This window comes from Gymnoscopelus braueri (genome assembly GCF_963280865.1).
Source record: "Gymnoscopelus braueri genome assembly, chromosome: 4".
NCBI lineage: Eukaryota > Metazoa > Chordata > Actinopteri > Myctophiformes > Myctophidae > Gymnoscopelus > Gymnoscopelus braueri.
The window spans coordinates 14,674,086-14,701,883 of record NC_137605.1 but is presented as its reverse complement, the minus strand read 5'-3'; the positions used below and the strand labels follow the sequence as shown (position 1 = coordinate 14,701,883).

The following is a 27,798-nucleotide window of genomic DNA, read 5'->3' as shown; positions in this document are numbered from 1 at the left end:
GTTGTGAGCTTGTAGATCGGCTATTGTTGGGCTTGTTTTCATAGACCCGGTTGCTTGTTTCTCTCCCAACACCTGGCAACACTGCTTGGTGCTGCTGAGGTTTTCTTCTTGCAGAGAAGAAACGGACCGCTGGTTGAAGGTTGACTTCTGCAACAATCTGTGTCCCGTTGAGCCGTTTCAAATGTGTCCGCAAAGGTAAAGCAACACCTGCATGGCATGTAGAGAGAGAGAGAGAGAGGGAGGGAGAGAGAAAGAAAGAGAGAAACAAACAAACCTCAAACCAATGAATGGTTGACACAGTCACAAACTTTGCCTGCCTATTAGCTGGCTGGCTGCCTGCTGGAGCTTTAGCTAGCGGCGTTAGCATGGTGCTAACTGGCAGATCAGTGGCGAACCTGCACAGTTCTAAGGTTAGCATGGTGCTAACTGGCAGATCAGTGGCGAACCTGCACAGTTCTATGGTTAGCATGGTGCTAACTGGCAGGTCAATGGCTATTTGGTTGCTAACTGCTGGCACGATCAGTGGCTAACCTGCACACAGCATTACGGTTAGCATGGTGCTAACTGGCAGATCAGTGGCTAACCTGCACAGTTCTAAGGTTAGCATGGTGCTAACTGGCAGATCAGTGGCTAACCTGCACAGTGTTACGGTTAGCATGGTGCTAACTGGCAGATCAGTGGCTAACCTGCACAGTGCACACAGCGTTAAGGTTAGCATGGTTCCAACTGCCATTTAGTGGCCAATCTGCACAGGATTAATAGTAGCATGGTGATACATTGGCATGTTTAGGTCAATACTTCTGGAGAACTGGCTGCATACACAAAGGTCTCATCTGGAATGTGCTGTTAATGTTAGTACACTATGATCCGTTTACCAACAGGCTCAGTCAGCCCTGTTTAAATGAATACATCTATCAATCTATATTGACAACATAATGAATTAAACTGTATTATGTTACAAGCAGCTGATCAGTTTGACAGACACTGATCCGAATGAATGTAAACGGGACAAGACTGAACTGTCTGTATGGTTATTGCTAGCTAACAGTTGGAACCCTGGCTAAGCTAACTCAGCCTGAAGTGTTAACTGGTTAACGTTATTCTGGTTCAGTGACTGTTGCCATATTTTGTGAGAGAAACAAGCAACCAGGTCTAGGAAAACAAGCCCAAAAGAAGCAACTATAGGCCACATGAGCACTCTAAAGTAACCTATATATGCATTGGCTGTTTGAAAATAGTAAATATACAAGCTCACAACGCGTCGCGATGCGAGCTTGTAGATCGGCTATTTTCAAAAACTCTTGCAATAAAATTTGGAATATAAAAAAATAAATACTTCTAACAGAAAAGCTCCCTGGCAGAAAACATTTTCATGAAATATATGAGAACCACTGGTTTAAATAATAATTTAAAAAAGCTGGAAGCAAGCCTAAATAAGCAAGTACATTGCTTGTGAGCCATTTTTGAATAGCCAACGCAAAAATCCAAAATGACACGGATGCTTTCCCGGTCCTTAATGGGTTAAACATATACAGTGACAATATAGTATTATTATGTCATATACAGTGCACACATACAATATTACACACACATAACATACACATAAGTGACATAACATGCAGTACAACACAGACTGCCAACACATTGCTAGCTAGTCCACAAGTAACGCTGAGCAGAACGGGGTGGCAGTGGCAGAGCGGACGGATGGGAACCGTGAGGTTCCCAGTTCGATCCCGGGCTCCCCCAGAGTTAGTGTTGAAGTGTCCTTGAGCAAGACGCTGAACCCCGAATTGCTCCCGATGAGCAGGTTGGTGCCTTGCATGGTTTCCTCCTCCATCGGTGTGTGTGTGTGAATGTGTGTGTGAATGGGTGAATCTATGTAAAGCGCTTTGGATAAAAGCGCTATATAAATGCGCCATTTACCTTTTAACTCTAATGCTCTGTATCAGAGTTAACAAGCAAAGAAAAAGCTCACTGAAATACCTCAGGAGAGATAATATGTTTGCCAACTCAATTGTTGTTGTATAAAACCAATATAGCCATGTTACAGTCAAGTCATAAAGTTCATGATGATTTGGTAACATGGTGTATTTATTCTGTTGAATGATGGGTCGCATTTGAATCTGGGTCATTGCTCTTGCAAGGGAGCACATTGTCTGGGGGATTAACTGCCTGCGCCAGGCACCCTCAGTTTGATTTCTTAGTGATCTTCTTGAATCAGCTCATGCTGATTTTTTTTTTTTAAACAAATGTTGAAATTTTCTGCAGTTCACTTCAGAATGACATAGTAGCATATACATGGTGGTTATTGATTGATTGATTGAATACTTTATTAGACAGACATGTACTATACAGCACGAGGTACAGTCAAAAGCTTGGCCTAAAAAAGTCCTGGGGACTTGTTTCCATTGTGGTCCCATTATCTTTACATGACATTGTAATTTCTCGTGAAAAAAATAAAAACAGCCATTTTAGTGTCATCAGGGGATATATTTTGTTACTCAGGAAGGAACACAGTATGTGGGTGATCTATTGACTTGTAGTCCTCTTGTCTTATCTGTAATTTATATCTTGTAATTATCTGTTGTGAACCAGGCAAAATGAGCAGAAAACCCCCCAACAGACCTGGAATCAGTTTTGAGGTGGGAGCCAAAGTGGAAGCACAGGACTACCTGAAGAAATGGTATGGCACTAACACTGGAGTATTACCATAGATAGAATTATAAACGTGACCATAATCCTATTGGTAATATACACAACATTAGAGATAGTGTGGTGACAAAGTATGAGTTAATTGAATTGGCATGACGGTGCCCATGACAATTGTTATAACAACATTTGAGTCCAGCAAACTGTGGTATTATTTATGGAAACATAAGAAATGGCGCAGTGATGCAGAGTGGGAGATTATGACCTCTCACTAGGGCGTTGTGTAGTACTAGTGAAGCTTCTCGCAGGGGAAATTATTACAGCTGTGGTAGAAATCTCTGTACCTAACTTCACTCCCTGACTTTCTTATAATATCTTCAAAGGAGTAAGCCTGAAGCCAGGCCGGCGTACTCTTTGCAACTTATACATGGTCCTGACAGAGACAGGAGACAGTTTGTTTTATGACTAAGATGTGAACGCCTGGGAACAAGGTTAATTGCAGCATACAGGCCAGCTTTTGGACTATTGATTCACTGAATATAGCCTCTGACAGCTCCATAATACAATGTTCCATTGTTTTGTTGATCTTCACTCCTTCGTGTTTGCCCGGGGTATGTAAACACCAGAGTGTGAGGAGGAAACGGAAACCCCCTTGCCTTTTAACACTTTAAAACTCTGTAACCAATTTCAACCTGGTATCCCTGTTTTAGGCATGTCATTATTGGGCAAAAAATGGCTCTACATCACAATGCGTTGTGAACTTGTAGACTGTCTATGTTCACTGCGTGAGACCATCGTTCGATGAAGTATAAAATGAGACCCTGTGTCACTTTTTTTAAGCTAAAAAGCATTATTTTACACTTTGGCTAAAAAAAAAAATTGCAGATATACAAGCTCATAGCGCGGCACGCGTTGTAGATCTGCTATTTTTGAAAAATCAAGAACATTTGTGCAAATCTTTGAATAGATATTTTTAAAGCAAACATTGGAAACTCAAATCTTTGCTTCTGGGGATCCCTGGAACAAAATATTTTGAGATGGGGGGTCCGCAGCTAAATACATATCATTTTGGGGTTCTTGACATGAAAAAGTTTGAGAAACACTGATTTTTTTTTTTTAAACTGTTAGGATTTAGAAGACACTTTGTAGAATCGGAACCTCAGGCCTTAATGGGTTAAGTTGTTGAACTAGCTATGGTAAATCCCCCAAAATGGTCTCAAGCCTAGTTCACACCAGAACTGTACTGTTGTGCCAAATGAGACAGATATACAGTACTGTTCACACAATAGCGGGTTCTCTGCAAAGCCGCTCACGTCTCCCTTGGTGCTAGTGATAGTAGGATCAATACAACTTTTGAAAAGGACAGGAAATCACGGGACACAACGAAGCAGAGGTTTTTTATCTTTTGGACCCAATTTGTTTCTTCTTTGGAGCATTAAACCACATCTAACTTAAGTGTCCCTATTCTGGGGCAAGCATTCGGCGAAAAGCAATTTCACAACGGAGTGCATTGCGTTGTGAGCTTGAAGATCTGCAGTTGCAACGCGCTTCGTTGTGAAGTTGTAGATCTGCTGTTTTCAACAGAGATATTATTGTAGATGGGGGGGGGGGGGTACGCCCCTAGTATAGAGCCCTGGGGACCCCAGTTCAACTAGGTATATAGGGTTTACGTGGTTAATTCTCCACTCCTTGTAGAAAATAACTTCCATTAGGTTCACTCAACGCTGTATCATTTCTCTGTGTGTGTGTGTTGTGTGGTTCAGGTACCCAGCCCATATAGAGAAGCTGGAACCAGAGGACGGCAAGCTGCTGGTGCATTTTGAGCGCTGGAGCCATCGCTACGATGAGTGGATCTCCTGGGACAGCAGCCGTCTCCGCCCTCTTGAAAGACCCTCGCTCCGCAAGGACGGGCTAAACAAGGACGACGACAACAACAAGACTGTACGACATGCATACGCACACTGTCACACACAAACATCCAGTGTCTTTCCTTTACAGGTAGAACCTTAACAAATATACACACAAAACAAACACAGATGTCTCATGTATTGAGATCAGTGGTGGAAAAAGTACTCAAATGTTTTACTTAAGTAAAAGTATTAATACTGCAATGTAGAAGTACTCCGTTACAAGTCAAAGTCCGGGATTCAAAATTTACAGTAAAAAGTAAAAAAGTATTGGTATCAAAATGTACAAAAGTACTATAATGTTTGAAAATAGCCGATCTACAAGCTCACAACGCGTCGCGATGCGACGCGTTGTGAGCTTGTAGATCTGCTATTTTCAAATAGCCTAGGTATGAAATAGGGCTAAAGGGGTTAATGTATGTTTTATAATGTAATAGTGTATATCTGCAAAGTAACTAGTAACTAAAGTTTTCAAATAATTGTAGAGGAGTAAAAGTACAACATTTGCCTCCGAGATGTAGTGGAGTAGAAGTAAAAGTACTGACAATTGGAAATACTCCAGTAAAGTTAAAAATACCTCAACATTTTACTTAAGTACAGTACTTAAGTAAATGTACTTAGTTACTTTACACCACTGATTGAGATGCATCTTGCCAATGCATCGAGGCTTGTTGATATCATGCAAACTTTGAAACATCGTCTGACACTGTGATTGAACTCTCACACGTTGTTGGATTGACCGGCTTGTTTTTTTGGTGATACATAAATATGCCTTTATGCAGGAGTTGCGAGATGGTGAGGAGGTTCTGGCTCGCTGGACAGACTGTCGCTACTACCCTGCAAAGATCGAAGCTGTGAACAAAGAGGGTGAGCACTAGCGAACTACAGTTAGCCTAATTAAACTTAGCCTAAATCTAACTACAGGATATAGTTAGGGCGGTGTTTCTCAAATGGGGTTTTTACCCCTAGGGGTACTCTGCGGTACTCCTGGGGGCTACTCAGAAAATATCTCAACCCATTTAAGACCTGAAGCCGATTTCTACAAAATGTCTTCTAAATCCCAACAGTATTCTGAAAAAAAAACCGTATGTTTCTATATCAGTGGTGCTCAAACCTTTTCATGTCAAGGACCCCCAAAATGATATGTATTTGGCCGCGGACCCCCCACCCCATCTCAAAATATGTTGTTCCAGGGGGTCCCAGAAGCAAAGATTTGAGTTAAAAATGTTCACTTTAAAGATATATATATTCAAAAATTTGCACACATTTTCACGATTTTTCAAAAATAGCAGATCTACAAGCTCGTAGCGCGGCACTTACGAGCTTGTAGATCTGTTATTTTTGAATAGCCCAAAGTGTAAAATAATACTTTTTTAGCTCAAATCAAAAAGTGACACAGATGCGTTCCAGGTCTTAATGGGTTAAACTGTGTGTGTATGTACATGTGTGTTGTGCAGGTATGTACCGTGTGCAGTTCTATGATGGTGTGGTGCGCAGTGTGAAGAGAATCCACATCAAGTCCATGCCAGAGGACGCCAAGGGACAGGTCAGCGAATTTTAACTGCTGCCTTTCTGAGGGACCGTGGTCCTCCCCTACCCTCTCCTCTGCTTTTCTCTCCTCTCCTCTCCCTTTTCTCCTCTGTAAAATATAGCTATTTATTGATGACGTGCATTAATGCGTTAACTCATTCAGTGCCACATGACGTCTAAGACGTCATGGCCTGTAGCGCCCTGAGCGCCACGTGACGTCTAAGACGTCATGAAAAAAACAATGAAAAAAAACTATTTTTTATAATTGTTCAGAACCCAAGATATGATGATTTGAAGATTTGCTGCTCCATTCACTTCTTGTTTAACTTCTTACTGAAAAAGGCTGTATCTCGGCTCCTAAGCACTTTTTTTTTTACAATGAATTTTGTCTGTGGCACTCAGAACCAAACTTCCATAAATAAAAATGGCACTGAAAGAATTAATATACTATGCCCTGTTGAATGAATTGAATACATACCACAATGGAAACAGGTCCCCATGACTTTTTGGTGTTATCCTTTTACCCTAAATGTTATATTGTACCTCTGTGCTGTTTACATTTTAATAATAATGTATTCAATCAATCCTCTCCTCTGCTGTGTTATGAACAGTGTGTATTCATGTGAATTGCGTTGCTTCCATCAGGACTGGGTAGCTCTGGTGAAGGCAGCCACAGCCAGTCGCTCCAGTAACTCCAGTAAGCCGCGGACCAGCAACAACAGCAGCCGCCTCAGGCCCGACATCCAGGGCGACGAAGATGATGATGATGATGACGATGACGATGACGAGACGGAGGAGGACGAGGGCGACGAAGAGCGAGACGGGGGAAAAAGACGAGAGGGAGAGCATAAAGACCCGCCCACAATCCCCCCGGTAGTCAACTATGGGTGGTTAACCGCATTAACCCTGGCGTTTAAACCATTTAAACCCCATATGCTCCCCCATGGGTCTATACTTGGTCCCCTCCTTTTTCCCCTCTAGAACAAATCTCCAGATTCTTCTCTCCGGTGCTCCACCACTTTTATCTTGAAAGATTAATTCCTGTAGGAATGGATGCGACTAGGGGTGGGAAATATAATCGATTCAACAATTAATCGCGATTCGGACATGGATTCACAAATGTCAAAAATCGGTTATCGCCGTTTCTTTTTTTCCCACGCCGTTTGATGAACCCCCCAAGGTTGGTGCCCTGTGCTGCGCTGCTTTTATCCGCCAGATTGGGACGTTCACGGCATATTTTGCACCATTACGGTGCGTTCATCATCGGTGACGAGTGCCTCTAACAGCCGCTGCTGGCTGCGTGCAGCGAGCTGCGAGTCGTGTGAAGTCGCAACACTCGCTGTGAGGCAACACTCACACAATCACGCGCAGCATGCGTCCCCTGCGCCTAATGGCTGTACATGGGGCCGACGCGTGCTTTAGCGTGATTGTGTGAGTATGGCTTCAGGAAGTAAATTCCTAGCCTCGGTCTCCAGGCTTTTATTTTTTAGTTTTGCTAAAAAATAAAAGCTTGGAAATTCCTGTCCCAGCTGTTGGTACGCAAAAGCGCCTCGCGTCGTCTGATGTGCCGCGCATTATTTATTTTGGGTGCGCATGCACACCTGCGCACCAGTTATGTGCACCCCTAGTTATAAGTCAGTATTATTTTACAAAAAAGGACTTGTTTCATTTCTTGTTGGTTTTCTGCAATTGTTGATGTTGGCAAATATAACCTTCCAGCTGACAGTGACACATCTCTTCCATTAGTTTTTATTTTCAATAAAAGATAATGGAAGCAAATTAATCGCGAATCGCAATCATCGCAATTGAATCGTAGCCCTCGGAAGCGGAATTGAATCGTCCGGTACCTACCAATTTGCGCCCCTAGATGCAACACTGAGGACAACATCCTCAGTGTTAAGTTAACCCAGAGAGTGTGCAAATGTTACCGTTTATCCCTGATTGAGGGTGTTGACACTGTGAAAATACTCACGTACGTACGTGTGTGTGTGTGTGTGTGTGTGTGTGTGTGTGTGTGTCAGGGCGTCTCGGCAGCAGGGTGTGTGAGCAGTGGAAGTTCAGTGAAGGATGAGCCTCAGTCAGACTCTGACACGCCCCCCTTCACCACAGACAACAAACACAACACAGGTATGTTCTAATCATGGGTGCTATGTTCATCATTACCACAGACTGTAGGTGAGGGAATTTCTGTCTGTCTGCGCGTGTGTGCTGTTTCTCTCTCCTAACTACTAGGAAAAAAGCACCCTGTGGGCAATTGGCCCCATCCTACGTTAAGTTTCAAGTTTGTGCTTTATTGTTACATCTTGTGTACAGGTACATAAGAGTACACTTTTTTTTTGTTCGGCTTCCTTCAGACAATGCAGCAGCGTAGGTAATAACAATTATAAAAAGGAAGAGAGGGAGTGCAAAAAAGAGAACATCAGCGTATGTACATGTGCATATGATCTTGGTATATTATATACGGTACTCCCAACAGCATTTTTTCAGTAGCTGCCACATTACTTCATGTAAACAACTTCTACAGCAGTTCAGGTAGGAACAGTTCAAGCATATTAAAGTGCAAGAAAAGGGCAGGGGAGGGAGGAGGTGTGAAGCGCCCTCAGCATAATCCCCCCCCCCCATACCCTGTATCCCCCAACTCCCCCACCTCCATACCCCCCCCCCCACTCCCACAACCGCCTGCCCACACCCCATGACCCCCAAACCCCACCCCCATGCCGTCATACCCCCCCAAGTCCCCCAAGTCCATAACCTCCAACTCCCCTGCCCCCTTTTTAACATGTACATGTTGTTCAGCATCCTTTTTCAACATGTTTCAGAGTAGTCCCATAGACCTGTGGATTTTAAAGGGGGCAACATGAGAACCAGTTATATATAAATGTATTTATTTATTTATGAGATTATTGTGTCAATTTACCTATTTTGAGCATGCCTTTGTGGAATAATTTTTCAAACATTTTCAAAACATTTAAAATATTCGAAAATGTATCAACAAGCTCACAATGTGACGCTCTGTGAGCTTGCTGTTATGGCGATATTGGATACTGTAAAATCTTGATTCATGATGGATTGTATGAGATTCCATTTGCTCCACACCCACTATTGTGGGCAGCCAGAAGTGTCACTCCTTTGATAAGGAGATAGAGAGGGCCACAAGCAACCTGTATGAACAAAGCCCGTCGGTTCCGTCCTGGCCAGGGGGTATATGACACCCCCTTTGTGTGTGTGGATTCCTGTATTGGTGCTTCCTCCTTAAGAAGGGTGACATTGTTACAGAGAGGGACTTCTTTTTGGGAGAGCCTGGAGGGACAACAGCACGGTGAGAGAGGGAAAGGTATTTGGCTCAGGGAACAGGCCCTCTTTAGCCTGGCTCCACCCCCTGAATCCTTTGCCTAGCATTCAGGGTCTGGTGACGCTTTCGAAGGCGGGTGTTTCTCGGTTGAAAATCTGTACGACGAATCGGGATCGGGACAATCCAGTATGAACCAATCGCGTTGGTTCATAGTGGAGTCCCACTTTGGCCACGCCCCCATCTCAGAACTCCGCTGCATTGAGAGGGCTTTCAGACTGAATAATGGAGTGAAACGAAATGAAAATTCAGGCTGAGTGTCAGGCTAGGCCCTCTTGGGACATTCAAGAGAAACATGCTTGTTTTGGAGGCTGTTGGATTCCACAATTAAACTGAATTGTAATCGACTTCATTCAGAATGGACAATAAATATTTCCCATCACACTTGCAGATCGGCTATTTTTGCTATGTTTGTTTTATCTTTTTTTATCCCATTAAAACCGGGAAAGCATCTGTGTCATTTTAGATTTTTTGCGTTGCCTTTTCAAAAATAGCAGATATACAAGCTCACAGTGCGTGCCGCGCTGCGAGCTTGTGCATCTGCTATTTTTGAACATTTTTGAAAAATCTTGAAAGTGTGAGAACTACTGATTTAGAAGGCATTTGTAGAATCGGCCTCAGGTCTTAATGGGTTAAGCCATTTCACAATAGGGGGCCGCAGTCAGAGGCTGTGGCTAATTTGCGGGTCCTTGGGCCATAGAAAGGTTTGGGAACCCCTGTGACAGACTTCTATAGAACTCCCACAACATCTGAAATAAGACGCACCCGACCAAGCGCTGACATAATGAGGAGTTTGGAGTGAAAAAGCGTTGCGTGTGCAAACATAACAGTACCTGGCAATAAAAATAATTGTGACTCTAATTCCACTCGTTTTCCTTCTCCTTCCAGGTCACACTGACTCCGCCCCTTCCTGCTCTCTCACCTGCAGCCAGAGGCGGCGCTCGCAGCGCCTAGCACCCGCCTCCGACCCGCCCTCTGACCCCGCCCACCGTGAGCCCTGTCCGCCACAGCCTGCGTCGTCCCAGACACCAAGTGAGACACTGAAGTCACAAAAATAATGATATAACATCAAATATGCAAACAATACTGCCAAAAATATAAGGGAGGAAAAATCTGTTGTCAAAATATATATCGTGATATGAGACTAGATAGATTGCTTCTGGCATTTTGAATATTGTGACATGTTGATATTGTAAGAGTTGTACACTAAGTCCAGTGATTTGAATTGAGTGTACCTGTGTGTGTGTGTGTGTGTGTGTGTGTGACCAGGTGCATCAACGGAAAGGGAGGAGTCAAGTCACCACAACTACTGCACCTGGGCCCCGCCCACAACGCTAGCCCAGCCAGCCATGGAACAGAACCGTGTGACTGACAGCCTTTCGACCAATTATATTGTCCTAGAAGAGAAGTCACCGCCCCCTATCACAGGTAACCGTCGTGAAACGGATGCTCGAGCTGCTCAGCTCAACAAAGATACGTCGTCGTTGTTACATGCCTATCTGTTGCTGTTTTGACGTTGCATTGAATCGTGAATATGTATCAAACTGTCTGCTTCATATGAGGGAATTATGTTCTGAATTACTGCAAGCTGGTGAAGTCAATTATTGACAGTGAACCTGTACATGTGCACATAAAGCTAGGCATCCAAAACGGTGCATTGCAGTGTGAGAACAGCCTTCCTGTTTTTGCCCCTCCATCTTGTGTTGTTGATGGCATGAGAGTTCGTTAAGCATGACAGAGACTAGCTATACGAACACCTAAACCGGTTTATACTTGGACACCACAGGAATAGAAACCTCAGAACATTTCTAGGCATGGCAAGTTTATTTGTATTGCACATCTCATACACAAAGGCAATTGAAAGTACTTTACATGAGGCAAAGCTTATAGCGAGGCACCGACTGCAAGCTCTATGAGCTTGTAGATCTGCTATTTTTGAAAAAATCTTGAAAAATGTTTTTCAAAAAACTGTTAGGATTTAGAAAACATTATCGCCTCAGGTCTTAATGGGTTAGTATTTATAGTAGTAGTGATGATAGTAGCAGCAATAGTAATATACTGTAGGTTTTTAACCTGTTGTGTGGTCGTCTCCAGCTGTGGGCGTGAGGAGCTCTGCTATCAGGACACCCAAAGCCAACAGACACGCCAGAGAACCCAGTACGTACCGTATGCACTTCCACCTTCACCTCACTCCCCCCTGTGGCTTCCATAGCATAGACTGCTATGACTGAATGAGTGTAGAACATTTGAATGTAGGCTACATGGTTTAAATGTGAATGTTTCTTATCACATCATCTTTGACACAGACATTTTAAGTGCCTCTTGTTCAGGGGACCTTTTTGATGTTTCTAACTTTTAACACATTAACCGCCAAGAACGTAGTCCTACGGTCCGTTAAATCCAACTGTTAAGCGCCGAGACCGTAGCCCTACGGGCTGCGGTCTTTTCGCGCATGCGCGGTCCGGGTGCACTTTCGGAATTTTTTTGATCCACTTCCGTTTCCGGTTTGATGACCGGAAATAGAATTATTTGGGATCCGGTTTTGACGATCACGCCCGCTCCCATTCTACAGACGAAACTGAAACTCAATTCTCTTCCTGTAGTTTTTTCTCCTCGCATTTCACTGTTTAACGTAATCCGCTCTAACTACAACATGGATACCCCGTTTGACACGCGATCTTCACTGGGAGATACAGGGAGATCTCGCGGATGTAAACAGACCGTGTAGAGCTCAATCTTAAGGATTTTAACAAGATCTATGGCGACATGAAAAAAACAAAAAAACAACAAAAACACCTTGGCACTGGTGAGTACATTATGAGATTAACCTCTGGCGGTCGATGTGTTAACCACTTAAACTATCGATTAGTTCACCCAAAAAATTACTTTTTCTATCGATTGGTCACCCCCTGGAGACTTGAATTCATGGATATATATATATTTTTTTTGTCGCATTCCTAAGCCAATAATGTTGTTTTAGACAGATGCTAGGTTCATTGTTCACCTGGTATCCTAGTTTATTTAAGGCACTACTACACTGTTCTCTCTGCACTCTTATTTGCGTGATCATTTGCCTTGTGTATTGTAAGTCACTCTGGATAAAAGCGTCACATTTTTAGGTACTTTTACTTTACTGGAGTATTTTCAATACTTGTACTTCTACTCCACTACATCTCAGAGGCAAATATTGTGCTTTTTACTCCACTGCAATTATTTGAAAACTTTAGTTACTTTGCAGATATAAATTATTATATTATGAAACATACATTAACCACTTTAGCTCTATTTTATACATAAAGCTATTTTCAAACATTTTAGTACTTTTACTTTTGATACTTTAAGCATATTTCGATGCCAATACCTTTGTACTTTTACTCAAGTAACTTTCTGAACACAGGCCTTTTACTCGTAACAGAGTATTTCCATTGCTACCTTTATTAGGTAAAATATCTGAGTACCGGTACTTCTTCCACCAACGGCTAAAATGCCTAAATTGTCTATTCTTCTCTCTCTCGCCCCACCAGTCCTGTCGTCTCTGCGCGCTCCCGAACCTCCGTCGTCCTCCGGCGAGGAGCACCGGCAGTTCCAGTGCACGCTGCCCGGCTGCGCCAAGTCCTTCCGCAAAGCCAAGCTGCTGGACTACCACCTCAAGTACTACCACAGCAGCAGTCCTCCCGGGCAGCAGCAGCAGCAGCAGCACACCCTGACCCCGTCCCCAGACAGGGTGGTCCGGACCCGGGCCACCTCCGCCTCCCTGCCCCCCTCGTCCACTCTCGCCTCCGCTCTGGAGCTGCACGACTCCAAGAGGAGACGGACCGTGTCTTCCTCCTCGTGTAAATAGCATGCACCCAACGCATACATTATTCACACACACACACACACACACACGCGCGGACGCACAGGTTAATCATTGTTTCTCACAGTGGGAGTCGATCGGTCTATAGTCTTCAAGCTTGGATTAAAGTAACTAACTAACATAGCGTTGCTGCCGGGCAGAAACCAGCCAACTCCATTTTTGAGCTTTTTCATTTTTTTTCATAAATCAGTGCTATTGAACACCCTTTACTGTGTCTGTGTGTTGGTTAAAACAATATTGAACCAATGAAAAGTATTAAAAAGACAAAACCAGCTAACTCCATTGGATCCTCAAACTTTCTGCTAAACCAGCTTAAAGGGATACTTCACTCTCGGGCCGGGGACACATTTAAAAAAAATATTAAAAATAAATGAAAAAAGTTATGGAAAATTCATGGCCCCCTCACACATTAGTAGGACACTCTAATGCGTGAGGGGGCCATGAATTTTCCATAACTTTTTTCATTTATTTTTAATATATTTTTTAAATGTGTCCCCGGCCCTAAAGTGAAGTATCCCTTTAACTCCACCAAAGGGGGGTGGAGTTAGCTGGTTTTGCTGACTCCAGGCTCCACCTCCAACCTCATTGTGAGCTTGGAGATCCATTCAGCTGTTCTTATCAATGATGAACAAACCCTCCTAACTCCACTTTTTTTTTTTCACTTCCTGAAAAATGATCATTTTGTATTTAAGCTGGTTTCTGCCCGACAGCAGAGATAGTATACTTGTTATGGCGATATTTTTGACCGTCAAATATTGATCCATCATTTCACGATTGCACGCATATTATTATGAGATTCCCTTTTCTCCACACCCACTGTTGTGGGTAGCCAGAAGTGGTCACTCCTTCGATAAGGAGATAGAGGGCCACAAGCCACCTGTATAAACAAAGCCTGTTCTGCCCTGGCCAGGGGGTATATGACACTCCCTTTGTGTGAATGCCTGTATTGTTGCTTCCTCCTTAAGAAGAGTGACATTGTTACAGAGAGAGAGAGAGAGACTTCTGGTTGAGAGTTCTTGGAGAGAGGACATTAGGAGAAGGAGAGAGGACGGGAGTGAGGACATTGGGAGAAGGAGTGAGGACATAAGGAGAAGGAGAGGAAATTGGGAGAAGGAAAGAGAGAGAGAGAGGAGCACAGGGTTCAGGTGGAACAGGACAGAAAAGAGAAAGCAGGCTTTGTTTTTGACGCTGTTGGATTCCACAAATACATTTAATTATCAACTTGGATAGATACCTTAATTGATCCCGCTGGGAAATGTCAGTCGCCCAGAGGCAGAACAGCAGTTAAGAGTTGGAGTTACAGGTACAGAAAAGGAAAGTACTGTAAGAAAAAATGATAAGAAACACCATCAATACAGAACAACAGTAGCTTTATTCTGCAAGACAATATATTCTTCCCATTGCAATACGTGATGGGAAGTTCCCATTTATCGCTATGACAATGAAAACTCTCTTTTCAAGGTTTTAAAGGTTTAAAAAGAAAAACATTTTTTTTTGTATTAATCTCATAATATCAATACAATCTTAGGGTTTTGGCAATTATTTGGGGGCCCAAATACAAGACCTTTTGAGGTTGTGCATCACCGTTGAGAATCACTTCTCTAAATCGTGTGTGTGTGTGTGTGTAGCGCTCTCTCCGCAGGCCTTCCAGCTGGAGGACGTGCGGTCGACGGTCCGGTCGTCCGGGAAGAAGAAGCGCTCGTCCACGTCTGTGAGCTCGGACAACAGCGCGGAGCTGTGCTCCTCCCTGCCTCCCCTCCCCCCTCACCCCTCCTCCCTGGCGCTTTCCCCCCCTCCTCCCCCCAGGGAGCTGAGACTGGAGCCCCCCCAGTCCCACCCACACCCCCACCCCCACCCCCATCCTCACCCCCACCCCCATCCTCACCCCCACCCCGGCCAGCTCAGCAACCCTCTACAGCCAGGTAGGTACCAGCCAGCAGTTTAATCACATTGAAGTGTAGTGATGGGGAAAAAAGGTTCATTTCAGTGAACGAACGATTTCGTTCACGTTCACGGCAATGATTCGTTCAAATGATTCGTTCACGTTCTCGTTCAGTAGCGCTATTTTCTAGCGTTCAAAATTTACTCGAGTAAAAGTACAAAAGTATTGGCATCAAAATATACAAAAAATGACTTATTTTATATCAATTGCACGCCCCATGAAGCCTTGAATTCATGGATTTATTTTAGTTTTTGTCGCATTCCTAAGCCAACAATTTGATGACCGTGTGTATTTCCGGTAGGAGACACAAAGAATCTACTTTGTGTCTCCTACCAGATACATTAGTCGGTAGGAGACGGGAATCAAATTATTAGCTTAGGAATGCGACAAAAACAAAAACAAATCCATGAATTCAAGGCTTCATGGGGTGTGCAATTGATAGAAAATAAGTCATTTTTTGGGTGAACTACTCCTTTAACACATCCACCGCCAGAGGTTAATCTCATAATGTACTCACCAGTGCCAAGGTGTTTTTTTAGTTTTTTTCATGTCGCCATAGATCTTGTTAAAATCCTTAAGATTGAGCCGTACAAGGTCTGTTTACATCCGCGACATCCCACTGTATCTCCCAGTGAAAACCACGTGTCAAACGGAGCCGCCATGTTTGAGTTCTGACCGTTTATGTTAACATGGGAAATGCGAGGATGAAAAACTACATAGGTTTACAGGGGTTTTTGTGTACGACTTAGAATGGAGGCCGACGGGAAACAAAAAACGGGATCGCACTTCCGGTTGACTTCGGGTGGTGTTACACTGAAAATGGTCCCCCTAGAAAATTGAAAAAAAAAAAAAAAAGGAAAAAACACCCGGACCGTAGGACTACGGTCTCGGCGCTTAACAGTTGGATTTAACGGACCGTAGGACTACGTTCTTGGCGGTGGATCTGTTAAAGTACCAAAAGTGAAAGTGCTAACATATTTGAATACAAATACTCGCTGCCGCGCTATGAGCTTGTATATCTGCTATTTTTGAATAGCCAAAGTGTAAAATAATGCTTTTTTAGCTCAAACCAAAAAGTGACACAGATGCGTTCCAGGTCTTAATGGGTTAAAGTTATTTGTCATATCTGCCTTGTGGAATTTCTTGTTTACGTAGCCTAAAAGTCGGAAGGAAAAGGTACTTATTTTTTTGTTCGTTTTTTGTTTAAAAAAAAAACTAAATTCAATCGCAATTTGTTTGTGTGACAATGAATCGCCAGTTAAAGCTTTGTCCGCCAAGGTGTTTCTGTAATGCTCGTCCAATCGCCCAGAGTTCCCTAAACCTGGCGACGTTCCATTTGTTTTGAATAGCAGATCTACAAGCTTACAACGCGATGCATGCATCGTGAGCGTGCAGATAATAGGCCATTTGTCGCTATTTGCCAGACAAACGAAGTACATGGGGGTGTAATCGTATCTCCGCTTGTGTTTCGTAATCAAGTCGCATTGCATCATTGTAATCAGCTGTTGCCTGGAAATACACACTGAATGTAAAGTCCCCATTTCTCTAGTGCACTGGTTTTCAACCAGTGGTCCGGGGACCACCAGTGGTCCTGGGGGGGGGGGGGGGGGTACCAGGGGGTCCCCAGCTAAATGAGGTTAACATTTTAACCACTTAGCTTTGGCTAAGTGGTTTTTTTTAAAGCGAACATTTTTAGCTCAAATCTTTGCTTCTGGGGGGTCAGCTGGCACAAAACATTTTCAGATGGGGGGTCCGCGGCCAAATGTATATCAATTTAGGGGTCCTTGGCATGAAAATGGTTTGAAAACCACTGCTCTAGTGCACTGGTTCTCAAAGTGGGGGTCCAGGGGATCCTCGTGGTTCCTTGAGGGGTGTCCAAATGGACCCTCATAGGTCTGTAACTCTTGAGAGTGTGCAAATGGAACCAAATGGACCCATTTGCAAACTCTCAGAGTTATGGGGGTCCTTGAAATTAAAAAAAAAAAAGTTTGAGAACCACTGCTCTAGTGATTTGATTGGCCAGTTGACCCAGAGGGTGACATTAACCCATTAAGACCTGAGGCGATTCTTAAAAATGTTTTCTAAATCCTAACAATTTTTTGAAAAAAAAAATTTCACGATTAAAAAAAAAAAAAAGATCTACAAGCTCATAGCGCGGCACTCGGTGCCGCGCTATGAGCTTGTATATCTGCTATTTTTGAATAGCCTAAAGACATCTAAAAGTGACACAGATGCGTTCCAGGTCTTCATGGGTTAATCTGTGGCTAAAGTTGAGAAGAGGTTCAGCTGGGAGCGCTGTGCGTCCTGCCCAGACCCCCATCCCAGAAAACCGCCGAGAGAAGACGCTGACACGTCACCATGTTGAACAAACCAAATCAATAGTCTGTGTTGACAACAGAATGGTTGATAAACGATAAGTCAAAGGGGTTGTGATAGTGATGAACCTGTGTGACCTCTGACCTCTCCTCCTAGGTTTAATCAAGATGGAGAAGAGACTGAAAATGGACGCGAAGCACCTGAGTTTAGGTCTGTGTGTGTGTGTGTGTGTGTGTGTGTGTGTGTGTGTGTGTCTGTCCGTCCGTGTCCATCTGTCTCTCTGAGTTTGACTGAGTCTTGTCCGTCTGTCGGATTGCTAATGGAGTCTGTCTGTCTGTCCACAGGGAGGAAGAAAGACAGAAGAGATCGGAGAGACAGAGACCCGTTCAAGTTGAAACAGAAGAAGAAGAAAAAGAAGAAAAAGTCAAAGCAGCACTGTAAATATACATCTACAACTACATTACCCACAATTCACCAACAGCTCATAGACTGGCTGTCTGACAGACTGACAACAATAACATACAGTGACTGTTCCAACCAATATATCCTGGTTATTGATGCCAAATAAAATTCTCTTGTTGGTCAGCTGGTAACATAGTGAGCTCGCTATGTTCGTTTTTAGTTTTTGGGTTATTCGTCACTGTACACTTGCAGCAAACATATATGAAATTTTCCATCTGCATTGACCCAAAGTTTACCCTAAGTATTACAAAAGAGGCCTTATGTGCCACGAGGCACGAAGTGAATAGGTAACATTAACTATTATCTAAATGTCTGTGTGTGTGTGTGTGTGTGTGTGTGTGTGTGTGTGTGTGTGTGTGTGTGTGTGTGTGTGTGTGTGTGTGTGTGTGTGTGTGTGTGTGCTTGGCTGTTCTGACCCAGGCTACCATAACTACGACGACCTGTCACTGTCGTTACTGGAGCATTCGTCTCTGCATCATCGTCACGGCAACTCCTTCTCCCTGCCTGCCTCTTCCTCGTCCTCTAAGCACCTTGTTTGTCCCCGTGCCATCCTGCAGGTGGACCTCAGTGGAGAGAGTACGTACCCCCCCCCCCCCCCCCCAGACAACCACACTTCCTGTATGAAGCCCATTTCATATTTCGTCGCACGATGGTGGCACGTGTCGAAAATAGCTCACTTACAAGCTCACGACGTGCCGTTTCCAAGTTTATTTAAAAAAAAAGTTTGTCATGTTGAACGGACAATATATTTGTCTCACCTGTAACAAAGCTTTACGAAGCTCGTTCCTAAAGTTAATGCAACCACAACCACTGCAGCCTCCCATTCACACAAGTAGTCATTTCGGGAAGGCGACATATTAACACAATGAGTGCCAAAACCGGCTATAGCGGAAATATTCTGTATCTCGGCTCCTGTGTTTTACAGTGTATTTTTGGCAAAACATGCTATTTTCAACTGGCTGCAATAATTTTTTCCCCGATTCTACGAGACCCCTGTGTGTGTAATGAGGGAATCACTTAATGAGGGCGTTTTGAACGATTTTCAAAACGCTTCTGTTGCTTCATATATAGCTAAAATCTAAAATGACACAGATGCTCGGGTTTCGAACCTGCGACTCGCTGTCAGGCTGCATTAGAGCCTGTATGTGGTATACCATGCACCTTAACCACTAGGCCGTTGGCGCCCCTGGAGGAGGCAGATCTGACCGAGAAGGGAATGCTGTTCCACGGCTTCGGGCCCGCGACACAGCAAAGGCGCGGTCGGTCACCCATGAGCTCATAAGTTTAGCTACTCTGTACGGCCAGCGTTTCAGACAATAGGTTCAGGGCAGGCAATGTTTTTTTTTGTTGCATCGACTGTTCCTTGTAGAAGATATATCAATATCGTTCTATTAACCCATTGAGACCTGAAGCCGATTCTACATGTCTCCTAAATCTCAACAATATTCTGAAAAACCTATGTTTCTATATCAGTGGTGCTCAATTTTTTTCATGCCAAGGACCCCCAAAATTATATGTTTTTGGCCGCGGACCCCCATCAAAATATTTTGTTCCAGGGACCCCCAGAAGCAAAGATTTGAGTTAAAAATCGCTTTAAAAATATATATATTCAGAAGATTTGCACACATTTTCACGATTTTTCAAAAATAGCAGATCTACAAGCTCGTAGCGCGGCACTCGGTGCCGCGCTATGAGCTTGTAGATCTGCTATTTTTGAATAGCCAAAAGTGTAAAATAATGCTTTTTAGCTCAAATCTAAAAATGACACAGTTCCAGGTCTTAATGGGTTAATATCATTGTTGTCGTTGTTCTGGCAGATCTGTCGGAGGGAGATTTCCCTGAGGATTCCACCACAGAGTCGTTACCGTACAGCACAGAGGAACTGGAGCTGGATCTGGAGGAGGAGGACGTCCCACCGGAGGAGGACCTCAGCGAGGCCAGTCAGGAGATCGTGCGCTGCGTGTGCCAGATGGACGAGGAGAACGGCTTCATGATCCAGGTGACCCCCACGACCCCCCCCCCCCCCACCCCTGCCAACATCACCCTGACTGACTGACCCACAGTATTGACCTGCCTCATGCTAACTGTGTGTGTGTGTGTGTGTGTGTGTGTGTGTGTGTGTGTGTGTGTGTGTGTGTGTGTGTGTGTGTGTGTGTGTGTGTGTGTGTGTGTGTGTGTGTGTGTGTGTGTGTGTGTGTGTGTGTAGTGTGAGGAGTGTATGTGTTGGCAGCATAGTGCGTGCATGGGTCTCCTGGAAGACAGCATCCCAGAACAGTACATCTGTTACATCTGCAGAGATCCTCCAGGTAACGCACACGCGCGCGCAGTAACAAGAGTCTCCCCGTCTCTCCAGCTCTTTAATAAACGGAAAATACATTTTCCGGTAGGTGTCAAAATCTCAGCCAATCAGAAGAAAGTACCAATTTTTAAGCTTCATTTTTTATAGTGTTCCAGTTCCAATTTTGCCTGCTCATTTCTTAGTGTCATCACTTCCAATTTCACTTGTTTAATCTGTATCCTGATTGAGTTCTCTATCCTGATTGGATGAAATTGGAAATTGAAACTGAAACTGAAACTAAAATGCATTTTCTGCTTTATAAAGAGCTGGAGAGACATGGAGACTCCTTTTACTGAACAAACACTCTATAGCAATGAGTACTATCAGAATATAGAGCTATTTAACACTTATTTTAACCAAAGAAAATCACTTACCCTACCTTTAAGACCTGGAACGCATCTGTGTCACTTTTTGATTTGAGCCAAAAAGCATTATTTTACACTTTGGCTATTGAAAAATAGCAGATCTACAAGCTCGAGCTTGTAGATCTGTTATTTTTTTTAAATCGTGAAAATGTGTGCAAATCTTTGAAGATATATTGTTTTAAAGCGAACATTTTTAAATCAAATCTTTGCTTCTGGGGGGTCCCTGGAACAAAACATTTTGAGATGGGGGTCCGCGGCCAAATACATCATTTTGGGGGTCCTTGACATGAAAAAGTTTGAGCACCACTGATATAGAAATATATACGTTTCTCAGAATACTGTTGGGAATTAGAAGACATTTGTAGAATCGGCTTCAGGTCTTAATGGGTTAATGGTCAAAAACCTCCTAACTCCACCTGAGCTGTATTTGGGTAAAGTGATGATAATATAAGGACACATTCAATCTGACAATGTATAAAGGCACCATGCCAACTTTGATGAGGCAGTATTGTGTTGTTGAAAAAACACGTTTTCTTTTCATTTTCTGAAAGTATAATAAGTATAATATTTAGGACATAGCTGGTTTCTGACCGACAGCAGAGATATGTTATATACTCTTGAATATATTCTTGAAGTCATTTTGTTCACATTATGTCCCACAGGCCAAAGGTGCAGTGCCAAGTACCGTCACGACCGCGATTGGTTGGTGAAGGGTCACATGTTCGGCCTGTCCGTCCTATCGGAGAACTACTCCAAGCAGAACAGCCAGAGGATAGTCTCCACCCACCAGCTGCTGGCAGACCTGTTCAGCCTCAAACACGTCCTGCACGGTCTCACCCTGAAGATGGACATACTACAGTAAGACATATTAGCACACACACACACACACACACTCGCACACACACACACAATATAAAAATACTATGTTACAAGAAAACGGCTTGCATTCAATATTTTACTTGAGTGAAAGTACTACATTATTATCAAAGTAAAAGTACTCAAATGTTTCATGTTTGGGGAATGTTTTCAAAAATAGCTGATCTACAAGCTCACAACGCATTGCGATGCAACGTGGTTGAAGCATTGCCTTATTTATTTATATTTGGTTACGCACCAAAAATATCTGATCTACGCACAAGCTCGTAGATCTGCTATTGTCGGCTTTAGGGTTACAGTTAATAACTCTCTCGCTGCCAGACTTATTTCTGGCCGCGTTTGCCCACTGCCAGCGATTTTTCGATGTTCTTACCTTTTTCAAGTAGTCACAGAATATTTATCTCCATCATGATTGATCCCCTGATGATTGCTAATCACTGAGGGTTATACTGTGTGGTTTCAACGAGGTCATCGCGACCTCGTTGACATTAATTGTCTGCCTTTGAAAATAGCATGTCTGGGCCAAAAATACATAGTAAAAGAAAAAAGTACACAGGAGCCGAGATACAGCCTTTTTAAGTAATAAGTTAAGCAAGAAGTGAATGGAGCAGCAAATCTTCGGATCACAATATATTGGGTTCTGAACATTTTTCCTCCCCAAAACATTTTTTTTTATTATTTTTTTTTAACTTGTGATAACTCGTTCTTAGCAGCCAGAGAGTTATGAATGGCAAATAAACAAAATCTAAATTGATAAAATCGTCGTCCTAAAAGGTTGATGTCCTCACAAAATATAGTTATAAAAACGTGTGTGTGTGTGTGTGTTTGTTTGCTCTCCAGGGACTGCCACAGTCCCAGCCTGCAGCTCTGGGCGCGCTCCTGGGTCAACTCCGACGAGCACCAGCCAATGGGAGGCCTGCCCGACTGCTTGCACTTCCTGGACCCTTGCCTTTCTTCTTCTTTGCCCCCGCCTCACCTCGACTCCCTCCTCCCCCAGCTGCAGCCCCCGCCGCCGCCCGCCCCCTCCGACGCCCCCCTCCTCCTCCCAGACACCTACATCACCAGTGAGCACAGCTACCAGAAACCAGCCGACCCAGTGCACAACCCTGAGGGCTCCCTGCACACGGGGCCAGCCGGAGACTCTGCAGGCTGTAGCACGCAGCACACGCAGGTAAACCGGACACTGTGTTCAAAGTGGGGATCCGGGGACCCCCAGGGGTCCATGGGGGGGGGGGGGGGGTTCAGGGGGGTCCCCAGCAAAATGTGTTAATATATAGCATCACCGAGTGCCGCGCTACGAGCTTGTAGATCTGCTATTTTTGATTTTTTTTTTTTAAATGTGTGCAAATCTTTGAATATATATTGTTTTAAAGCAAACATTTTTAACTCAAATCTTTGCATCTCGGGTCCTTGGAACGAAATATTTTGAGATGGGGGTCCGCGGCCAAATACATATCATTTTGAGGGTCCGACAACGATTTGAGCACCACTGACATAGAAACATACGTTTTTCAGAAAACTGTTGGGATTTAGAAGACATTTTGTAGAATCGGCTTCAGGTCTTAATGGGTTAAAAGTTTCTGCCTGTGTGTCGATTGTGGGGGGAAAACATTTTAGTTAACTTTACACCTATTTTCAACCTATCTTCATATAATTGATCCTCACTGATGCTCATTATAAAACGGCACCGTTTCTGTCTCGCTTACTCGCTCTGTGTCTCCGAGGAGGACAGGGCTGTGGACAGTTTAGAAGCCTGCCTACCAGTGACATCATCGGTAGGCAGGTTGTGTTCATTTCAGTTCATTGCTTTTTATTATTGCAAGAACAATTTAGAACCCATTGGGGAAAGTGTGTCAAAACTGTGTCATTTTTAGATTTATTTGGCTTTTCAAAAAAAGCAGATCTACTATCTTGTATATCTGCTATTAGTATATGCATTCCCGGTCTGAATGGGTTAACTGAAATAAAAATAAAAACTTGTTGAGGGGGGGGCTTAGTATAGACTCCTGGGCAGTGCTGTAAAGTAACACAGTGCATTTACTCAAGTACTGTACTTAATCACAATTTTGAGGTACTTTTACTTTACTGGAGTATTTCCAATTGTCTATACTTTTACTTCTACTCCACTACATCTCAGAGGCAAATATTCCACTAGAATTATTTGAAAACTTTAGTTACTAGTTACTTTGCAGATATACCGGTAAATGATTACGCTATAAAACATACATTAAACACTTTAGCCCTATCTTATACCTAGGCTATTTGAAAATAGCAGATCTACAAGCTCACAACGCGTCGCATCTGTAGATCTGCTATTTTCAAACACTTTAGTACTTTTACTTTTGATACTTTTAAGTACATTTTGATACCGATACTTTTGTACTTTTACTCAAGTAAATTTTAAAATTCCGGACTTTTACTTGTAACGGAGTACTTCTACAGCAGCAGTATTGATACTTTTACCTAAGTAAAACATTTGAGTACTTTTTCCACCACTGCTCCTGGGGGACCGTCAGATTTCCAATAATTACGTGTGTGTGTGTGTGTGTGTGTGTGTGTGTGTGTGTGTGTGTGTGTGTGTGTGTGTGTGTATGTGTGTGTGTGTGTGTGTGTGTGTGTGTGTGTGTGTGTGTGTGTGTGTGTGTGTGTGTGTGTGTGTGTGTGTGTGCGCGCGCGCGTGCGCGTGTGTGTCCAGCAGCAGACCACATTGGCTGTTCCGTGTCCAAACTCTGTGGAAGCTGGTGAGACACCAGGAGGTCCAGTAGAACCTTCCAGAACGTCCGTCAGTCCAGCGAGGCTGTCACAGGCGGAGCACCAAGCCAGAGCCAGGTACAGTACGCTCCCCTAGAATCACGGGTTCTCAACCTGTGGGTCAGAGCAGTGTTGATTTCGTCGACTAAAACTATGACGAAAAATGTTCGTCGACTACCTTTTTTTCACTGACGAAAACTAAATAAAAACTAGATTAAAAACCAAGCTATGATGACTAAAACTGGGACTAAATATATTGACAATTTCGTCAACAAATAAAATCCAGTAGAACTTAAAAGACGAGTCATTTTATGTGTGGTTGCGCTCGGGTGTTGCGCTCTGAAAATAGCAGATCTACAAGCTCACAACGCGTTGCGCTGCGTCGCGTTTTTTTTATTTTCAGCATGCAACCAAGTGTAAAATCAGGCGTTACGACGCCATCAAGGCACCGCCAAAATACATTTTAGTCGACTAAATCAACTGTTGATTTAGTCGACCAAAACTAGACAAAAACTAAAACATTTCAGATGAGTAAAATATGACTAAAACTGAATGGAATTTTATTCAAAAGACTATGACTAAAACTAAATCAAAATTTGCTGTCAAAATCAACACTGGGGCCAGGACTTTTAAGACTTTTAAGACCGTTTTGATACCTCAAAAAGAAAGAAAAGAAAAAGACCATTATTGCATCAAAGGTAATCAACAAACTATAGTTAAAGTTTAAACTGGTCTGTGGTGTTTCAGGACCAGAACGTGTGTCCAGTGGCAGATGAACCTGCTCACCCACATCGAGGACGTTCAGAACCAACTGGCTTCCAGAATGGACTACATAGAGAAAGAACTGGATGGTAAGAAGATGTCAAAAGTGCTTCAAGAATACATGTGATGAAATAAATATAATGGTTCATTTTGTTGTTTTTTTTTAATTAATTTTTTTGTAACCTTTGTGTTTATTTAGCATTTTTCAGACAGTTAGACAGAGGAAGAACATCGTTCCATCATATAATTTTTTGTTTAGATTTTTTTCCCCTGAGAAAAACATAATTTCATCATGTCATTTTTTTTATGATGGAACCACATTACTGGTCCATACAGACAAAGCAAAGTAAAAAATAAAAATAAACAAACAAAGTGAAAAGTATAAAAAACTAAGCATATGTCACGACATAGTGAATTGTTGAAAACGATACTAAAGATACTAATTAATAAAAATAAAATTAAAAAGGTCCCCTCCCTGTTATGGGAATGTTGAAGTGAATGTTGCAGTGTGCTCGCTGGGAGAGCCCACGAATGATGTTTCCCCCTTTTTATTATTATATTTATTTATTCTCCCAAAAATCTTATTTCACCTTAGGTGAACCTATTTCACCTACAAACCTTTGGACCCTGCCTGTTTCACCTAGAAACTTCATTCAGACTTAAAAATTGTCAGTTTCCTTGGGAATTGTGGCCTTCTCGTACAATGCTTTGAAATGTTTTATACTTTTTTTTGAAACTTTTAACGTTTTAAAACTTACATTTTATACTGATAGTCAACGGAGAGGCCAACATGGAGCCATGTGGGACTTCTTATCAATGACGTCAGTATGGCGTCTGCAGGAACAGTTCTTTCTAGTGGTTAATTTCTAGTCTGAAAACAGCTGATCAAGCTTGTAGAACGGCTATTTCCTTACGACAAAGTATAAGTCATGGCTTTGGTTTTCCATCCGGCATTTTGTCAGCTGGTAATATTTATAATAATTATAATAACATTAATAATGTGGCATTGATACTCATGTGGTGACATGACGCTCCTCCTTCCCTCTCATTGGCAGTTCTAGAATCCTGGCTGGACTTATCAGGAGGCCTAGAACCGCCGGACCCTTTGGCCCGCCTCCCGCAGCTCAAGCTGTCAATCAAACAGCTACTGGCGGACCTTAGCAAGCTGCAGCATATTAGTACACTCTGCTCTGTCTGACATGCACACGCACACACACACACACACACACACACACACACACACACACACACACACACACACACACACACACACACACAGTGACAAACTGTCAGACCCACTAGCCTTTAGATTGTGTTATTTAAAGAGCGGCGGCTTCATCGACTTTTAACCTGAATACTGTCTTTCTATTTGTGAGGAGGATGTGGAAACACTTCCCTTTGTGTTCACTACGTAGGTGCTGGAAGAACTCTTGTTTAACGACATAACCACATGAACCCTCGCGTCTCTATTCTGGGCATGTCATAATAGGCGAACACTCAGCCAAAACGGGCGAACAATTCTGCATAAATAGCCAATTGGCTATTTTCAGCAAAGATATTTGGTGTAGAGGGGGAAAAAAAAGGAGGGGCCCGAGGATAGATCCCGGTCAGTTGAGTATACAGGGAGAATTAGGTGGTTAAAAACGAGATGTTACGGGAGGTGTTAGGTCAGATTTTGCAGTGTGAAGATGGCGCCATCCTGTGGGCGACGAGGCTCTGGCGTTCATTTGTCTTTGTCTTAACTGTTCTCTTCTTGTTAAATAATATCAGAGCAATCCACTTTTCTTATGTACATACACTATGCCTGCATGTACTCAATAAAGCAAGTAAGCAACCACATTATCATACTAGTATGTCCTCCTCAACAATAGAACGGTAGGATGCTGGTTAAACATCTAAGCTCTGTTTCAAAAGTAGCCAAAATAGTCGATCTACAGGTTGTGCTCACAACACGTCCCAATGCGACACTTTGTGAGCTTGTAGATCGGCTATTTTTGGAACGAAAACAAACAAAAAAAACGTTCAAATTGGCAAAGATCCCCTTAAAGTAAGGTGGAATCTAAAGCTTAATTTATAAATGAGGCTTAACCCATTAACCCATTAAGACCTGGAACGCATCGGTGTCACTTTAGATTTCTTTGGCTATTAAAAAATAGCAGATATAGAAGCTCATAGAGCGGCTATAAAAAAAAAATGTTAGGATTTAGATTTTTTTAAAGAATCGCCTCTGGTCTTAATGGGTTAAGACCTGAGGCTGATTAAAAAATGTTTTCAAAATCCCAACGCTTTAAAAAATATATATATATATTCAAAGATTTGCACAAGCACGATTTTACAAAAATAGCAGATCTACAAGCTCATAGCGCGGCACTGAGTGCCGCACTATGAGCTTGTAGATCTGCTATTTTTGAATAGCCTAAAGAAATCTAAAAATGACACAGATGCGTTCCCGGTCTTAATGGCTTAAGATCAGGCGCTCCTCACGTGAGCTCACATGGTTGATGTTGCCTATAGTTGAATGTATTCAGGCGAGTCGTTGGATCAACTTAAAACCCAAATCTCAATCAAGTTTAGTCTAAGCCCAGCCTAAACCCCCGCCCCAAGCCATTTACACCCCACACGATGAGACTCAAACCTGTGACGAGATGATATGGTACTGTAAACCACCGCTGTCCCTGCGATGGTTTAATCTTCT

At 43.0% G+C, this 27,798-nt stretch overlaps 1 protein-coding gene across 3 annotated transcripts; it reads left to right on the top strand.

Moving 5' to 3' along the window:
• Window positions 1–81: 81 nt before the first annotated feature.
• On the top strand, window positions 82–27,439 carry phf20l1 (PHD finger protein 20 like 1). 3 transcript variants are annotated; one of them, XM_080426677.1, is made up of 22 exons: window positions 82–195; window positions 2,596–2,683; window positions 4,413–4,590; window positions 5,339–5,423; window positions 6,014–6,102; window positions 6,732–6,959; window positions 8,108–8,213; window positions 10,324–10,467; window positions 10,705–10,863; window positions 11,530–11,592; window positions 12,960–13,268; window positions 14,920–15,213; window positions 17,706–17,759; window positions 17,894–17,986; window positions 18,432–18,587; window positions 19,829–20,010; window positions 20,218–20,317; window positions 21,377–21,572; window positions 22,431–22,761; window positions 24,286–24,419; window positions 25,089–25,192; window positions 26,159–27,439. In XM_080426677.1, exons 2-22 carry the CDS (start codon window positions 2,601–2,603, stop codon window positions 26,299–26,301), a joined length of 3,231 nt encoding a protein of 1,076 aa, XP_080282803.1. In that variant the 5' UTR covers window positions 82–195; window positions 2,596–2,600; the 3' UTR covers window positions 26,302–27,439. The 3 variants fall into 3 exon arrangements, with proteins under 3 accessions (XP_080282803.1, XP_080282802.1, XP_080282801.1); XM_080426676.1 differs by having other exon boundaries at window positions 4,413–4,647; window positions 24,289–24,419; XM_080426675.1 differs by having other exon boundaries at window positions 4,413–4,647.
• The last annotated feature ends 359 nt before the right edge of the window (window positions 27,440–27,798 follow it).

Coding starts and splice junctions, on each gene's coding strand:
- phf20l1 (XM_080426675.1), top strand. CDS start 2,601: ATGAGCAGAAAACCCCCCAACAGACCTGGAATCAGTTTTGAGGTGGGA. Junction 5,424..6,013: donor CGAAGCTGTGAACAAAGAGG/GTGAGCACTAGC, acceptor TGTGTTGTGCAG/GTATGTACCGTGTGCAGTTC. Junction 18,588..19,828: donor GGTGGACCTCAGTGGAGAGA/GTACGTACCCCC, acceptor TTGTTCTGGCAG/ATCTGTCGGAGGGAGATTTC.